Source organism: Suncus etruscus, chromosome 3 (assembly GCF_024139225.1).
Source record: "Suncus etruscus isolate mSunEtr1 chromosome 3, mSunEtr1.pri.cur, whole genome shotgun sequence".
In the NCBI taxonomy this organism is placed as follows: domain Eukaryota; kingdom Metazoa; phylum Chordata; class Mammalia; order Eulipotyphla; family Soricidae; genus Suncus; species Suncus etruscus.
This window is the reverse complement of record NC_064850.1, coordinates 106,314,988-106,334,355: the sequence shown is the minus strand read 5'-3', so window position 1 is coordinate 106,334,355 and position 19,368 is coordinate 106,314,988. Positions and strand designations below refer to the sequence as shown.

The following is a 19,368-nucleotide window of genomic DNA, read 5'->3' as shown; positions in this document are numbered from 1 at the left end:
TTTTGTTGTTGTGTTTTGTTTGCCTGGTTGGTTTTGTGGTCACACCAGCAGTGCTCTGGGGTTACTCCTAGTTCTGCACTCAAGAATTACTTCTAGCAGGCTTAGGGAAACCATATGTGTTATGTGTGCCAGGATTAAACCCAGGTCAAACATGTACTAGGCAAATGCCCTGCCCACTGATTTTCCTCTCAGGCCCTCAATTATTTCTTTTTTAATTATTTTTTTACTCACAATCATTTCCTGTATGTTGAAAATCATTCCCATAACATAAAGCTTTCAAATGTGATAGCATTTGCAAAAAGAAGCACTTGAGACTTTAACTCTAACTTTTGGTCTGAAAATAAACATATTAGGGCACTGGAAGAAAGCTAATTTGCTCTGACAAGAACTGCCAGTAGTGTTATTGTCTTGGATGAGTCTTTTCTAAAAAGACTCGATGGAAGCAAAAGTCAAACAAAACAAAGGGCTCCTAGAAAAGGAATTAAGTTAATAAGCTCCAAAAAGAGAATAACTGTCCCTTAAAGTGTTTTAAAATAGAAGACTTTTAACAGGATCTTAAAATAAATGTTCCTGACATTGTTTGAACAAAGGGAGAAGCAATCTCTACCCTGGATTGAATGGTTTAGGGAAAATGGGATGTGTCACTTTGGAATTCCACAAACAACAGCAAAATGGGGCTGGGAAGGTTGTAAAGATAAATGGCTGGGATGATTCCGGAGGATGAAAGGAGAGAGGTAGTTGATGAAAGATGATCATGAAAACATTAAAAAAGAAAAAACTGAGCCATAAATTAACTTTAGACTTACCTAAAGAGTGATTAAGAAAGTGTATTGCATGGTTGCTTTCAAGTGTCTAAATCAGCTTGAGACTGAAAAAGCAATGCTTCTGTATCACATTTAGTGTGGATGACTAGATGATAGGACAATTTACTAGTAATCTCCTGATAAACTGAAATAGTCCAATAAAAAGAAACAAAATGAAACTCCCTGTCCTTAACCTTGGCATACCTCTAGCCATTGTGTGAACAATTTTAATAGCAGATGATTTGCACATTAACTAGACTATAGCTATAAAGGGCTTTAAGTTCTTAAGATAAAACTTCAATCCACTCCTAGTGCTGGTGGCATGCAGAAACCATAGCAGAGGTCATCTGATACTCAGTGTCCTTGAACCTTGCAGCTATTAGAGGATCCTGTCTCTTGTAGTTCCACAAAAGAGACCAGAGAACTTTAGGAAGAAGACAAAAAGCCTTTTAAAATGTGCTCTTTAAACACTGTGCTTTGAAGATCATATTTTTAGAACACCATATTCCATTTCTTAATATTTCACTATGCACATGTTTTATATCAAATTTAGCTTTGTTTTAATATTAAAAGGACCACTTGCCTGAACTTAAAGGATTAATTGTCAAATATAATTAAATTTGGGGGATTTCTTTTTTTCCACTTTGAATAAGTTGAGATATCTCTTTCCGGAAAAAAAACTGCTTTGTGATTAGGAAAGTATTACTAAGTCTGAGAAAATCCAATTTGTACACTTTAGTAGACTTATGTTTGTGACCTTTGTCATCAAACCTAATAGTTAAAAAATTATTAATGTTAGTATGTACTCACTTTTGAGCTCTCCTGTGAAAGTTATTTTTAAAGGCAAAATTTGTTAAAAGTTATGAAGAATATATTTTACACAGAGAATCAAATAGGAATTATTTGGTTTTGTTTTGTTTTTTTGGGGTCATACCCAGCAGCACTAAGGGGTTACTCCTGCCTCTAGGCTCAGAAATCGCTCCTGGCAGGCTCAAGGACCATATGGGATGCTGGGATTTGAACCACCAACCTTCTGCATGAAAGGTAAATGCCTTACCTCCATGCTAACTCGCTGGCCCCTTATTATTTTTTTGGTTCAAATAGGAATTTATAAATTAAAAATTTCACCAAGTTTCCAAGCTTTATTTTCTTATCAAAAGGACCACTTGCCAGAACTCAAATGACTAATTTTTTAATAATATCTTTGTTTAAGTAGAATGATTACAAACATGCTTGTAGTTGGGTTTCAGGCATAAATGAAAGAACACTCCCCCTCATCAGTGCAACCTTCCCATTATCAATACCCTCCCTCTCCCTTCTTCCCTAACCCCTTACTTTATTCCAGACAGGCTTTCTATTTCTCTCATTCACTACCATTGTCATAATAGTTTTTAGTGTAGTTATTTCTCTAAACTCACCACTCTTTGTGGTAAGCTTCATATGGTGGGCCAGTCCTTCCAGCCCTCGTCTCTATTGTCTCTGAATATTACCATACTGTCTTTTATTTTTCTTAAATCCCACAGATTAAAGAGACGATATTGTGTCTATCTCTCTCCCTGTGACTTACTTCACTCATCATAATTGTTTTTATGTCCATCGATGTATAGGACTAATAAATTGTCAAAGACCATAAGGTTTGAACATCCTCTCCTCCAAACCTCTATAAACAAAAGATTGGTCAAAAACAAAGAAATATCCCTCCATATTCTCCCTAATTACATTTTAACTAATAAATTATCATTAATAGTTTAAGATTATAGTATATTTCCCAAAGTGAAGTTAAGAAGGATTTAAAGAAAATCATAGCTAGCTGAGTAACCCTCTGAGAGAGAAGTAGGGTAGGGGATTATCAAGGACATTATCTTTTCATAGAGAAGGATTCATGTCTCTTTCAAAAGAAGGGCCAGAGTTACTAAATCTAGGGAAAGCCTACTACTCTTGTCCTTTCAGAAAAAGAATATTGTTGTAGTTTGTTAGATAGAATAGGAATAATGGCTATTTTTTGTTGATGGAAAAACATATTGTTTTCATAGATCTACAGGTAAATATTTGAAATCTTTTGTAAGAAAAATATCTTTCAGAGCCATTTAATTATTTACTCATAAAAATAATTTTTTGAAATTTTAATATATAGATTAAAATTCATTATAACTCTTAGTGCCTCCTAGTGTGGCCAAAATATGAAACACATAAAATTTAATATAGTATTTTTTATACCTTTTCTAATCCCTCTTCAATATCTCTGTTAAGAATTTTTTATTCTCAGGGCCTGAGAGATAGCATGGAGGCAAGGCATTTGCCTTGCATGCAGAAGGATGGTTTTTCGAATCCCGGCATCCCATATGGTCCCCATAGCCTGCCAGGAGTGATTCTAAGCATAGATCCAGGATTAACCCCTGAGTGGGGCCGGGTGTGACCCAAAAACCAAAAAAAATTTTTTTTATACATATTTTAGACATAACATCATCATTTAAATTATACTTAGCATTTATTTTGACTACTATGGATGCTATGATATACAAATAGTTTTATGTCTCTACCTATTTTTAAGTATTGTTTACAGCTTTCTTTTAATTTTTATTTTGAAGAACATATATAAGCTCTCAAGTATCACTGTAATATAGATGACTTTAAATAATCTAAAATTATTTTAAAATGTCAGTGGAATACTAAGAACTGTTGGCTTATTAAGCTAAAATAACTATATATAATTAATAGATTGTCTTTTGGGTTTTGGTGGGGCCATACCCAGTGACACTCAGAAGTTACTCCTGGATATGTGCTCAGAAATTGTTGTTGGCTTGGGGGACTATATGGGACTTCGGTGGATAAAACTGTGGTCTGTCCTAGGTTAGTAGGTAATACATGTATAACCCTGAGCAGCTTCAGAATTGGTGTTAAATGCAAATCAGATAGCAAGTCTGGTGTTCAAAAATATCACTCTCCCCCACTAATAGAGATGAATTATTATAGGATATGTCAGATTTGCTTCTCATGCAATAGATAAATGTAGAAATAGAGTTCTACAGCGTTTCTAATAAAGTATCACACTAAAGAAAAATAGAGAAAGCACATATTAAATTAATCAAGTTTATTAGCTTAGACATTCTAGAGAAAATCAAATTTTTATGTACAGCAATCTGTCAATAAAGAGGTGGTCAGAGAGGAGAGAAGAGTCACTTTCAGGATGAGGATATATGTATGGCAGTAATTATATGAAAACTGTTTAGACTCACCTAATATTAGGGCAAAGCAAATCAAAATAAAAAGAACCATTTTAGGTAATTGTATACATCAAAAAGATAAGATCCCACATTACTGTAAACTTGTGACCCTACCTATATAATTATATTTAAAAATTACTTTGCGAGTGACTTAATGAGCAGTCCCTTGGTGTGTTGTCGGGTTGCAAAATCTTCTTGCCCGGCCGGACACTCCGGTTGCAAAGATGTTCCGGGGGTTTCGGAAAAGCCGCCGGAGCCAGTTTAAACATATTGCCCATGGCCTTCTTCCTGCAGCCAGCATTGCCCCAAAGCCAGCTGTGCCCCGCACGCCACCTCCACGCAGTCCCAACCCCTCTCCAGAGAGGCCCAGGTCTACTCTCGCTGCAGCCATTCTCGCAACAACACTGACTGGCCGGACCGTCGCCATTCCTCAGCCTCGCCAGAGGTCCCAGTCCGACAGTGACACAACCTACATGGACAAGGACAGTTTCATCGACCCTTATGCCACTTCCGCAGAGCTGAGGCCTCAAGCCAACTGGCAGAGCGAGATGGGAAGATCTTCCTTGCCAACCTTCTCGGCCCTGGGCTACAATGCAGAGGTCTCCGACTCCAACCTGTGCTCCAGCGACGAGGAGTCGGGGCCTGTGGGTGCTCGCCCAGCCAAGAAGTTGCCGGACAATGCTGATTATGCCATGCCGCACAGAAGCCAGGTCCTATTGTCACGTGAGATGGACAGTGAAGAAGAAGAAAATCTCTCTAAGCACGTCGGCTCTTCAGGCTGCCCACCTACATCCGAGTGCACACTGGAGAAAGATGAAAAACATATTCGGAATCTGAAGGATGAAAAGTCACCATTATGTGAGAAGCCTCCACCCTCCCCAGATATATAACTGGTAGAGCACGTCAGAGATGTCTGGAAATTACCAAAGAAAAGTTCCAGGAGTTAAAAGAAGAAAATATATATCTAAGCAACACAAATCAAACCCTTGTTCTTGAGCTTAATGTAATACAACAAACCATGAAAGAACTTCAGTCAAAACTCAAGAGGGTGGAGAAAGAAAACCTCAAGCTGAGGGAGGCTGAGTCAGCTTCTTCCCAGGAAGTGATGGCTTCACCTGAATTAGTTAATCTAAGAAAACAAGCACAAGAGCTAGTGGATGAAAATGAGGAGTTGAAAATGGCCATCCATCGTTTGAATGTAGAACTGAGTAGATACCAAACAAAATTTAGGCATCTGTCCAAGGAAGAGATTTTAAATATTAAAGGTCTCCCACCAGAAGGACCTCCACCACCCTGGTTGTTGGATATGAAGTACCTGTCTCCGTTGTTGTTGCTGGCTTATGAGGACAGGATGAAAGAGAAGGACGAGCTCAGTGCCACCCTCCAGGAGGAAATGAAGATGTTCAAATTGCGTGTTCAAGAAGTGGTGAAAGAAAATGAAGATTTGCACCGGGAGTTAAAGAAGAGTAGCCCTGTTGGGAGTGAGAAATGGAACCAGCTTAAGACTCAGGCAAAAACAACCTCAGAGGAAAACAAATTGTTGCTAGATCCGTTGGAGATTCAGAGAAAAAAAGGCACGGATGCACAGCAGGAGCACCTCCAGGAAGTTTCTAAACTGACCAAACAACTAATGCTTCTGGAGACTAAAACCCAGAGCCAAGAAAAGGAGCTGAGTGAGAATAAGAAGCTGTTGGAAACATTACGTCGTGAATACCAGGAATTAAGGACACAACTAGATGGCAAAATTGATCTTAGTGTTCATACTTTGATCATAAATGAATTAGAAAGCCGTTTGCAGAAGGAAGAAGAGCGAGAGAGTGTGGAGATGGAGGAGTTGTTGGAGAAGTTGGCCAGCCTGCAGCTTCAGACAAAGAGCCTGCTGCTGGAGAAGAACAGTCTGATAGCCACGAACAAAACTCTGACGGCAGAGGTGGAGCAGACACAGAAGAGATACAGGAGATCTGAAAAGAAAATTGAAGTTCTCAAAAAGCAGGTAAAAAAAGCCATGGAAAATGAAATATCTGCCCACCAGTATCTAGCAAATCTTGTTGGCCTGGCAGAGAACATAACTCAGGAATGTGATCATCTTATGTATTTGGCTAAATGTTTAGAAAGTGAGAAACATGGAGTTCTCAACAAAGTCTTAGAAAGCAATGTTCGCTTGGGAAGGCTGGAGGAAAAAGTCAAAGGGTACAAGAAGAGGACATCCCTGAAGGTGGATGACATCTGTCACCTTCTGACAGAGCAGCAGGAAGACTTCATTAGCAAGACGGCTCAGTACCAGCAGGAGATGAGGAACCTCCATCGGATTCTGCAGGACAAGCAGGAGATCCTGACGAAGCACTGCAGCAGAAAAGAGAAATGGAAGGTGAACTTGAAGTTGTTTGGGAGACCACGTCCAAGGAAAAGCAGAGAATTCGAAAACTTCTGCAGGCCACTCTGGAGAGGAAAGGCATAGAGAGCAGCAGAGCTCTGGAGGAGGTCTGTATTGATGACATCTCTCCAGGAGACAGGCTGGACAGCTGCAACTTCAGCTACTGTGACATGAAGCCACCAAGTGACCTACCACTAGGGACTGTAGACTCCCCTGGGCAAGAGCCCCTGGCCTAAATCCTGGTCTTCCAAAACAAAAAACAGGATGGGGCAAGTTATCAGGCAAACATGAAATAAACTGATAAACCCATAAAAAAAAATTAGTTTGCTAGAAAGGTTGGTTAGAAATGGGGAAATTTGGGAACGATGCTAGAAGGACATGCATGCTGATAGAGTTTAAAGTAGGGACATTGTATATCAGAAATGTCATTATTAGTAATAGTTTGTAGTCAGGAGATAGTACAGCGGACAGTATGCTTGCCTTGCAAGTGACTGACCTCGGTATCATTTCTAGCACTGCATAAGGTCACCAGTAGTCTGTTAGTAGGGAGCTGTGGGCACATATACAGGAATAATGCCTGAATATGAATGGATATGGCCCAAGAAACAAACAAAACAAACAAAAGCATTGCAAAACTCACTGTCTAAATCATTTTATTAAGGTCACCTGAAGAGTTTATAATCAAAACTTTATCATTATATTTATATACACATTAATGACGTTTTTCAAATAGTTTTATTTTGTTTTACTAAGATTAATAAAGACTGATTATTTTGGAACCACTATTCAACTTTATTATACATGATTTTATTAAATGAAAGGAAAATGTCAAATAATATTAGTACAAATTGACTAACATTTAAAAATTATAGTGAAATTATAATAACAATAAGATAAATACTGCATAAACATCATGCCATTGGATCAAGATGTTGATAAATATAACAGTTCTGCTGCATAGTAAAAAGAATAAAATACTAACATCATATGAATATTATCTTTTTATAGTAAATTATACAATTACAGAAAAACTGCAGTTAATATAAAAAGTATATTTCATCAGAAAATATGAAACTTTCCAAATTATTCTTTTATGAAAGTGCTGCAAAAAAAACTACTAAATTTATGTCTCAAAATAAAATCTTAATGAAATTAAAAAAGTAAAAAAAGGCAGAAAAGGAAGGAAGAAAGGAAAAAAAGAAGAAAGAATTAAAGAAAGGAACTCCAGGAAGGTAGGAAGGAAGGAAGGAAGGAAGGAAGGAAGGAAGGAAGGATGGAAGGAAGGAAGGAAGGAAGGAAGGAAGGAGGGAGGGAGGGAGGGAGGGAGGGAGGGAGGAAAGAAGAAAGGGAGGAAGGGATGGAAGGAGGAAGGGAAGGAAGGAAGGGAGGGAGGACAGGAGGGAGAGAGAGATGGAGGGATGGAGAAATGGAGGGAGGGAGGCTGGGAGGGAGGGAGGAAGGGAGGGGGAGAGAGGGGAAGGGAGGAAGAAAGAAAGAAAGAAAAAGAAAGGAAAAGAAAGAGAAAAAAAGGAAGAAAGAAAGAAAAAAAAGAAAAAAAGAAAAGAAAGAAAGAAAGAAAAAAAAGAAGAAAGAAAGAAAGAAAGAAAGAAAAAGAAAGAAAAGAAAGAAAGAAGAAGAAAGAAAGAAAGAAAGAAAGAAAGAAAGAAAGAAAGAAAGAAAGAAAGAAAAAGAAAGAAAAAAGAGAAAGAAAGAAAGAAAGAAAGAAAGAAAGAAAGAAAGAAAGAAAGAAAGAAAGAAAGAAAGAAAGAAAAAGTTATATTTTAAAATATAGTGAAATCCTTGGATTACTTTCTTAACTGATGCAGGGTAAATCCCAGGAAATGGGCACACTTCCAAACATCATGCTCAACTCCACATCACACCTCATATAACATCTCAGAGACCATCCACTTGAACTTCAATGGTGGCTAATAGCTCAGCTAGGAAACTTGCTCACAGTGATTTTCATCTTTTTAAAGTTGGTCATCAATTTTAAACTCATTTCTATAGTTTTTTCCCACATATTTTACTTTGCTTTTTTTTTTACATGTTTCTTTTTACATTTTTCTACATAAAATTTTAAGTATGTAAAGTTTCATACTCTGCTTTTTCTTAATATATTTCCAGTTTAAAATTCAAAGAACAAATTGATTATAGTAAGCATATACCTCTATCAGGTTACAATTACCCTTCTAATTTTTAAATCTTCAGGTTTAAGTAACATGAGAGTTCATTTTTAAAAAATGTCTAATTCTCTCTTCTCCATGTTCAATGCAAGCATAATGTATACCTTATTAATCTCCTTTTGTCATTATTACTTTACCTTTGAACTTATTCACTGTTTGGCTTTGCCCTGCAGAGTATCTCAAATATTTTAAGGAGTCAAAATATAGGGCTGGAGAGATAGCATGGAGTTAGGGTGTTTGCCTTTCATGCAGAAGGTCATTGGTTCTAATCCGGCATCCCATATGTTACCCCGAGCCAGGAGTGATTTCTGAGCGTGGAGCTAGGAGTAACCCCTGAATGCTGCCGGGTGTGACCCAAAAACCAAAAAAAAAAAAAAAAAAAAGAAGTCAAAATATTTTTTTCAAAAGCCACTTTAGCTTTTTTTCAATAAACAATGCTCTTATTCTAAATCTCTTGAGAGGAAAGTGCCTTAAAATTTAAAGGTCATTGGTAGATGCCACTGGGAAATTTACCTGTGATGATTGGTACAGTAGCTTTGTACATCTAACTATAAACATTAACATTATCAAAACAGTGTTACCTCAATTTAATAAAGTATTTTTTAACAATCAAAGGCAGGGGTCAGTGAGACAAAAACTCTAAAATGCTAGAGCACATGATTTGTATATAGGAGATCTAGTTCAATTACGGACTACATTGTCCTCTTAAAAAATCAGGCATGATTCAAGCACAAAGCTTGGAAAACCCCTCATCACTGTGTGCCCTCAATTAAATGACACATAATGTACATGTATATGCAGATTGAACAAATATTCATACACAACAATATGAGAAAACATCGATCTCTGGGCACATTGCACTTATTTTTCTTCTGCCTTTTTCTTTCTTATACATAATTTTACTCTTTACTTTCTGTTTTGTGTTTGTTTGTTTTTAGTATAGCACTATGGTTTACAAAGTTCCTCAGAGTTGAGATTCAGGCAAACCATGTTTTCAAAACCAACCCACTTCTAGTTTCAACTTCCCTCCACCACTTCTCATATTCCTTTCCTGCTCTCAGTCAGATTCCTTGATAGGCCTATAGAAAGTGGTAACTTCAGAACCAGAGAGTTTTTCCTTTGGTATTTCAGGTCCCATTCCTTGCAGCAATGTTTGGAACAACCCCAAGCACAGAGCAGAGAGTAGTCCTGGAGCTCACTTGCTGCTCAAACACACAAGTGAAAATGAATAAATAGGACCTGGAATGGTAGTACAGAGGAAAATGCTTTCATATATAACACATCTCTCTTGGGTATAATCTTTTGATCTTAATTGATCCCCTGTGCACCACCAAGAATGATCTCTGAGTGCAGAGCCAGGAGTAACTAGTACATACAGCTGGTGTTCCCCCAAACCTCAACCAAGTGTTTTTTTTTTCTCTTGTTTTAAGGTTTTTTTATTTTAAATGTATGGTATAGAAGTTAGTTCATTAATGGTGGGAATGTTGCACTGGTGAAGGGGGGTGTTCTTTTCATGACTGAAACCCAACTACAGTCATATTTGTGATCATGATGTTTAAATAAAGATATTATTTAAAAAAAGGAATGAGGCATCTAATAAAGTAATAAAATGGAATTGAGAATGGATATCTCTTCTCTACCAAAAGGAAGTTCAATGATCTGAAAAAGTAGAAGTAAATAGCCTACAATAATTAATGAAACATTAGAGTTTTTTTTAAATATCATGAGAAAATTGGCAAAATTTTTCTGAAAATTTCTTAAATTTCTTAATTTAAATTTCTTAAATTTCGCGCTTCACTTTGAAAAAATAATATAGCTGATAGTAATAATGTTACAGGATGAATGTATACAGAAAAAAGAAACAAATAGGGGAAAAGTCTTATGGCCCTGAATCAAGAGAGAGATACGTTAATGTACTAAACATATATTTCAGGGTTGAATGAAATTTATAAAAACGTCAATGTATTACTGCTTCCTACCTGACAATTTTTAAAGACTCAAATGTCTTTTCTAGGTTGACTTTTCTACAATGATAAAATAAAAAATGTATTTGTGGTGAAGCTAAACACAATTAATACACCAATAGGAAATTATTAATTGATGAAATGTTTATGGAAAAGAAACCTATATAATGGGGCCAGAGTGATAGTACAGTGGTAAGGCCTTTGCCTTGCACACAACCAATGCAGAACGGACTTCTGTTCAAATCCGGCATCCCATATGGTCCCCTAGTCCTGCCAGGAGTGACTTCTGAGTGCAGAGCCAGATGTAACCTCTGAGAGCTGCCAGGTGTGACCCAAATATCCTAAATAAATAAATTAAAGAAATCTATATAAAAATATTACTGCATCTTTTAGCACTTCTAGGAAATTACCCTATGGTAAATAGTCTAAAATCTAGAAAATAGTGTATGTGAAAAAATATTATAAATGAGGGGCCAGAGAGATATCACGCATCTGACTGCCTGGCATGCATCTGATTCAAACAGAGTGGTTCGAATCCCCGCATCCCATATTGTTCCCCAAGCCAGGTCAGACTTCTGATTCTGAGCACAGATCAAAGAGCAACCCCTGAGTGTTACCGGGTGTGACCCCCCCCAATATATATATATATATATAAATTAATAATTATATACATTAGAAGAAATTCCTAATAAAGTTTGGGATAGTTAAATACAGTTATGCAGCTATAATAGAAACTGCATGCAATTATTGAAATAAAACAAACATTTACAATCATTTAGAAAGGTTCTAAAATAATATTAAAGTGATTGAGAACGCTAAAATTCTGTGTTTAGAAAACTATTCCATTAGGTATAAGACCTTAAAATGTATTTTTATGCCAGTTGATTTTCATTTAATTGGGTTTGTAAGTTTTCTGTCCTTATGAAAGGACACTCATTTTTTTTTGAATGAGTGAGAAGACAGCCCAGATCTTCATATAAGACAAAGAACTAAGTCACATGTCCAGCACTCCATTCCAGATTTTATAGACATGTATTATATACATAACACTCTATATCATACATATTATAATAGGTCCTATTCTCATTTAATTAAAATATGGGAATGACTTAAAATTAGTTTAAAATTTTCTAAAATTTCTAAAATATTCTGAATATTAGATTATAATTTATTTAAATAAATAATAAATATATTTTAGAATTTTACAGTTGTCCTCTATTTGGATAATTTTACATTGAGAAACTTGGAAGGGAGGAGGTTTTCTAAAAATAAAATTAATTATTGATAACTACTGATAAATAGCTCTAATTCATTGTGAAACCAGTATTTCAAAACAAAATGAAATGGTTCAAAACACCAAAAATGTATGTCAAAAATGTGTATAAGTACAAAGTGATAAAAATTTTGAACAAAGAGTACTGGGAAATCTAATATGAACATGTATGCTATAAATGCATGTTTAAAATATACTCAGTATATGCATAATGTGTTGTGTATATTACATTTAAACATGTATTCAGTAAAATTAGGAATCAGCCCAAATGAATGATATCTATATAAAGTTTTAGATTTTGAGTTATTCAGTTTCAACAGATTATGTGTCTATGCTATTGTTTCGACTTAGAGTAAAACACTACTAATGTATTGCAATGTGGAAGTAAAAACTGAGGCCCCAGTTAAACAGCTTTTCCCCTGTGCTTCACAGTCCACTTCTAAATTTTTTGGTCTCCAATTTCAGAGGATTTTGCTTTTTTGGGAAGTGGAATTATCCTTACCAAGCATTCCTTTAATCTTTGAGAAACTCTCCTTTTCATTTGAAACCACATCATTTTTTTTCTCTGTTTTATTCTGTTGAGTTTTCCTTCAGACACCGGCATGGATTTCCCTCCTTGTTTAAATTACTTTGCATTCCAGTCATTAATTGTTGAATGTTGGGGGGCTCCACATGTGTTTCACATAAAGTTGCCAGCTTCCACTGGTGTTATGTGACAGGCGCCTTGAAAGCTGAAGACAAGGTACTTGCACTTTGTCTCAAGAAAGACATGATTTGAACTAACATAAATTTACAGTAGTCGAGGTTACAGTATAATCAAGAACACTGTGATGCTGGGAAGAAGAGTCATCGAGGACAACTTGAGAGTTTGACATATGCTAAAGTCATTAACAGGATGTGAAAGGATATTATGCATACATCTAGGAAGTGTCAGGACTGAGGGAGGAAAAAAAATCAAGAAACAGAAGCTGATTAAATATTGTATTGCTCTCAATAGGCAAATCAAATTAAAAGCAATCTTGAAGTCTGAGGTAAATCACATAGAATAAATCATACTCTGTAAAGCAAAAAATGCTTCTGAAGTTTAAGAAGTGCTTCCAGTAACATGTAATATATGTACACCCTAAGTTTTTTTTGGGCAAATGTTTCCTTCTCAGCTGTTGTATTTGCAGATCTACTTATATGTATATGGGCAAATATTTTCATCTAGATAGATATGAAAAATATAAATATGTAAACAAAACATGTGTAGGGAAAAGGAAATAGAAAATAGATGTGTAAATATATGTAAATGGAATATATGTAGAACTAAAATATGTGTGCATTTATACATATAGAAATATGTATATATTATTATATATAATGAAATCAAATAACCAAATACACTGAGAGGAGGGCTTTGAATACATAATAGACATTGGTTTATCATAAATTTATGTGTATTTAAGATAAAGTTTCTTAATCCCCTTCCTTTTACTTCATTATAAAAACTCCAATAAAATGTTAAGCATGTAGCAAAGAAGATTATCAGAACTGAAAATGGATATGATGACATAAATAAGTGAAGAAAAGTAAAAAGAATTATGAGTTGGCATATGGCAAGTTGTAAGGAGAAAACAAGGACTCATGGTAAATAAAGGGACTGTCATATGTAATAGAGTTAATTGAATATTTTTCTACTAAACTCAAATGTCATTGTCACACCCATTTATTTAGAAACACTTGTAAAACCTGGCTTAGTCTGCAAGTTTCATATATAAAAAAATGGTCTTTTAAAATATGTTTAGAGGTGTACTTTGTTTAGCTATAATGATAATAAAGTTCAAGTACCTTGCATTATGTAACTTGCATATGTTGTGTTGTAAAATCTTCTGTCACTTTTTAAAATTTTTTAAACTTCATTTTAATACCATTCTCTACATGATATAGAAGAATAAATTTTATATAGACTACTACAATATTCTATATGATATTTTTTATTTATTTGGTTTTGGGGCCACACCTGGTAATGCTCAGGGATTACTCCTGGCTATACACTCAGAAATCGCTCTTGGCTTCGAGGACCATATGGAATGCTGAGGAATTGAACCGTGGTCCATCCTAGGCTAGCACGGGCAAGGCAGATGCCTTACCCCCTGAGCCACCGCTCCAGCCCCATCTACAAGGTATTTATAATTTATGAGATAGGTATTATGTCTTGTATGAATAGATTCTTTACATGGAAATGTTCTATTTAAAAAGTTTTTTCAATGCCTACTAAGTTTGCTTAAACCTGCATAAACTATACTTATTAAAAAAGATATACTTTTATGTTTTTATCGTTTTTGCAATAAAGTTTTCTTGTAGAATTAGTCTGTTTTCTATTTATCTGAGATTTTTTAATAAATGTCACATTGCATTTTTGTGCATAAAACAAACTTTTACTTTAGAGATGCAATGTATTGGGGCCGGAGACTTAGCACATCGGTAGGGTGTTTGCCTTTCATATGGCAGATTTAGGAAGGACCTTAGTTCGATTCCACTGTATCCCATATGGTCCCCCAAGCCAAAAGTGATTTCTGAGTGCATAGTCAGGAGCAACCCCTGAGCATCACAAATTGTTGTCCCCCCCAAAAAAAAAGAGTGACATACAATGTATGCTATATTTTGCTCATCAGGTCAGAATTTCATTCATATTTATTTTATTATATATGTCTAACATAAAATAACTTGGAACAATTTAATTTACATACTAAAAATAAAATGATGCTTACTTATCACACTAGAATTTAATAATATAAACATAATAGGCAAATAAGTAAAAAAAACTCTAGGCATGGTGATGAGATACAAGACCGTCAACTGATATGATCTATGATTTTACAATAGGATAGTGGTAGTAATTGAAATTGCAGTCAGATGTAGATATATAAAAATACATTTTTCTTGAAAACTTTCAAGACCTTTCAAAGCAGTTGATACATATAATTAGGTCACACATCATTTCTTTAACAGATGAACTGATAAAACAGGCAATTAAACCATTTGGAAATCATAAAATTTTTAAAATATACTTCATCAATACAAAATACCTTACATATGATATCAAGAATAAAAATAGTTCAATTCAGAGGGGAAGCAATTAAAAAATCCTGTGATGCTGAGAAAATATAAGTAATATGACTTTTAACCTGAGTTCTTACATAGTTTATGTACTCAGAGTTGTTTTGTTGTTTTTATAACTATAATAATTATGCCATAATGGCATTTTATTTATTGTTTGGTAATCCATTATTATCTGATAATAAAGTTAATGCCATGCTTTGTCATTAACACTTTGAAGTAAGCTATCTTTAACTTAGTACAAGAACATGAAACAGAGTGTGGAAGCAAGTATCCAGTGAATGGGGCAGAGATGTGGCTAAATTGTAGAGCAAATACCTTCCCTTTATTCAGACCTGGGCTCTACGCAGGGAACAAAAGCAAAACTAGTCTGTTTCATTTGTCAATGAATGAATGATTGATAAAGTTATTAAGGAGTATATTGGAAGAATAAATAAGGAAGTTGATAAAATACTGAATGGACAGAAGAAGGAATATAAAGGGAGAGAAAAATATTTTGAAGAGGGCCAACATGATAGTAAAACAGTCAGGGTAATTGACTTACTTGTGGTCAATCCAAGTTCCATACCTGGTAACCCATATGATCCCCAAGACTACATGCACCAACAACTACCATTACAATGATAAGGAGATAAATAGAATGCTTGTCTCTAAGACAGGAGAGGATGGGAAAAGAGGAAAATGGGGAACATTAGTGGCTTGAAATTTACACTAGTAACTCTTTCAAGGGTGGTATACATTCGATGGCTGAAAACGAACTAGGAACATTTTTGTAACCCCGGTGGATACATATAGAAATTATTATTTTAAAAAACTGAGAAAATCAAGAAAAAATAAAACATTTTAGAAGCTAGAAAGATAGTACAGAGGGTAGGGCATTTGGCTTGCCTGCAACTCACCTGGGTTTGATCCCCAGAGTTCCATCTAGTCTCCTGAGCCTGCCAGGAATGATTCCTGAGTATAGTCGGGGGTAATCTCTGTGCACTGTTGAGTGTGGTGAAAAAAATCAAATATTTTAATAAAAAAACAAACAAATAAATAAAAACTGTATGTTTTAAATCCTTAAAAAATATGCTCTTGGCCCAGTTTGAGGGATTTAAGGTGCCCAATTAAAAGGGGAATCTGAGACCTCATATTCTAGAGAAAGAATTCTCTAGGCAAAAATATTAATTAAACCAGACTGTTTATCTGTTAATACAGGTTTACATTACATATTTTGAATCCAAGGCCCATAATGACTTAAAACCAACACGCCAGCTATGTATACAAATTCCCTATAGAGATTTACAGATGTAGTAAATAGCTAGATTCAGACATAGGCATTTTGAAAGATAGATGGATAAAGATTTAAACACATAGAATAGACAACTAGATATAAATATATTCTCTGAAGAATGATGATTAGTGTAGATAATTTTAAGAGTAATAGGAGATATTATTTTGTCTCAACACCAACACAAAGCCATCTTAATCAGATGGTCAAGAGCATTCAGGCTGGATCTGCAAGAGACCCCAAGTTCATAACCAATGGTGCCTGAATCACCCAGGCTAGCCCTAGCGGTGCTTGAGGGCCAGGTAACTGAGATTGGTTTAAGTCTTTGTGCATACTAGTAATGTGCTCTACCTTTTAAGTACTTTGCTGCTCCCAACCAACAAATTTCTTACCAAAATATAATAATTATCATAGAACCCCCTATTATGAACTTTAAGCTTTAATCAACCATTCAATCCTTAACGGGAATAAAGCCAATATATGTAGTTTATATAATACTTGGCTAATTGAACCAGATAGTACAGCAGGAGGGCTGTATGCTATGCTCACAGTATGGTCTGTGAAAAGCTGATTTCCTGGCACTGCATATTGTAAACTGAGAACAGTCATCATTTGTCTCTGATCACAAAGCCAAGAGAAATAAATACCTGAGCACTGCTGAGTGTGGCATAATAGATACTAAAAGAAAAAAATATATTCAGCTTCCTTATTCCTATTTTAGTGGACCTCTATAGGCCAACATCCCCAATAAAAATGTCAGTAATAAGGACATTTAAAAAATGATCATGTTTTGCAAGTTTAAGAATAAAACATGGAAAGAAAAGTAGTTGATTTAAAGAGACTCTATTAATTTTAACAGGTGAATATTCTCTTTATTATTTTTGGATAGTGGTTTTGTGCCACACCTGGTTGTCCTCATGAAATATACCTATCTCTGTGCTGGGGATATGAAATAGAGTCAGTCCCATGTAAAACAAATGTCCTATCCACAGTAGTACCTCTTTGCTGTGAAATGATAATAAATCAGATACAAGTGGTTGGCAGTTATTTTTTGGCTGTGGTTGGACATTTTGCCACACACAATGTTCAGGAACTACTCCTGGCTCTGTCATAGGGTCATTCTAAACATTGCTCGGTATGCATGTTGTGCCAAAAAATTGAACCCAGGGGTAGCTACAGGCAAGGAAGTATCTTAACTCCTGTGCTATTGCTCTAGTCTCTTCTTTAGATAGTTTAATTGTATCTAAAAAAGTCTATATATCTATATATCATATTATCATAAACAACAGAGCATTAAAATCATATTTTACATGAATTTTTTACAGAAAGTATCAGTTTCTTTCAATATTAGGAATAGAATATTACTCATTGCAACTTTCCTGTTTCTTAAATTAAACGTTTAATTAGGGGCCCTGGTAATGAAGTATTGCTAAGATCCTATGGTATTCTAATTTAACTGGGGACACCTAGTACTGGATGCAGTACTGGATGCAGCCAATGACACACTTGGTGAGACTCTAGAGAGTACTTAGTAATGGAAATTAAATTCCGGGTCTTGTACATACTGGGCATTTGGGTTAACACTTGAAATGTCTCTTCAACTTCAATAATACTTAAACTCTATAGTCATAATCCTAATTTTGATTCCTCAGCCAATACAAAATACTTAAATCTCAGGATTACTATCATCTAGGTTGGGATAAATCTAAATTAAATATAAAGGAAAAAGTAACAAATAATTAATAATTTATTTTATTTTTATTAATATATTTTAAGCACCATGTTTACAAACATATTTGTAGTTGGGTTTCAGTTATAAAAAAGAAAACCCTCTTCACCAGTGCAACATTCTCACTAACAGTGCTCCCCATTTCCTCCTCCCCCACCCCCTGCCTGTCTTTGGGACAGGTATTCTATTTCTCTCACTCACTACTATTATGATAATTGTTGGTGTAGTTATTTCTCTCACTGCACTCACCAATCTTTGTGGTAAGTTTTATATTTTGGACTGGTCCTTTCAAACCTCATCTCTATTCTCAGCATTTTATTACCATATTGTGTTTTATTTTTCTTAAATATCACAGACGAGTGAAACTATTCTGTGACTATCTGTCTCCCTCTGAATCATTTCACTCAGCATAAGTTTCCAGGTCCATCCATGTATAGAAAAATTTCCATGTATAAGAAAATTTCATGACTTCATTTTCTCTGTCAGCTACATAGCATTCCATTGTGTATATGTACAAAAATTTTTTTAGCCACTCATCCATTGTTGGGAATCTGGGTTGTTTCAAGATTACATAAATATTTTACAGAAAGTATCAGTTTCTTTCATTATTAGCAATAGAATATTACTCATTGCAACTGGTAATGAAGTATTGCTAAGATCCTATGGTATTCTAATTTAACTGGGGACACCTAGTACTGGATGTAGTACTGGATGTATTATGTGTTTTGTTTTTGTATTGAGTGGTATAGCTGGATCATATTGGAATTCAATTTCCAGTTTCTTGAGAAATCTCCATATTGTTTTCCAAAAGGCTGGACTAGATGGCATTCCCACCAACGGTGAATGAGAGGTTTTTTTTCTCCCCACATCTGATCAGAACCAGTTTAGAAGTATAACAATAGCTTAAGGTTAAAGTCCAAGAGCCAGAAATATAACAAGTTAAAAAAAAAGAGTAGACTTTTAGATACTAATGATAAGGAATTTAGGAACATTTTATAAAAGGTAAATGTTTTGGGACAGAGATATAATATATCAGAGAGGGTACTTATCTTATAAGCAATAGTTAACCCAGACTCAATTCCCAGATACTTTTTATAATTCTCTGAGTACCCTCAGGAGTAGTCCCTGAACACAGCCAGGAGTGAGCCTTGTGCCCTTCTGGGTGTGAAACCTAACAGAAATTTTCTAGATATATAAAAAATAAATACAATAGTAAATATTTTCTTTTTTTTTTTTTTGGTTTTTGGGTCACAGTAAATATTTTCACTTGGAAATAAATAGGAAGCATTGGACTTAGCAATGTTGATAGTAAATATGACAAAATTATTAGAAAAGGGTGGATAATAATTAAGTAAGAAAAATTAATTCCATTTTAATTTGTTTTATAACATATAAGTATAATATCTTTAGAATCTAATAAACTGCTAGAAAAATGGTGAG

General features: G+C 35.0%; 1 protein-coding gene across 1 annotated transcript; it reads left to right on the top strand.

The window, feature by feature from the left end:
• Positions 1-4,204: 4,204 nt before the first annotated feature.
• On the top strand, positions 4,205-6,720 carry LOC126003413 (centrosomal protein of 89 kDa-like). The gene is given in 3 exon segments (XM_049769595.1): positions 4,205-4,911; positions 4,914-6,357; positions 6,360-6,720. Coding segments are annotated over 3 exon segments (2,382 nt in total). The 5' UTR covers positions 4,205-4,251; the 3' UTR covers positions 6,638-6,720.
• The last annotated feature ends 12,648 nt before the right edge of the window (positions 6,721-19,368 follow it).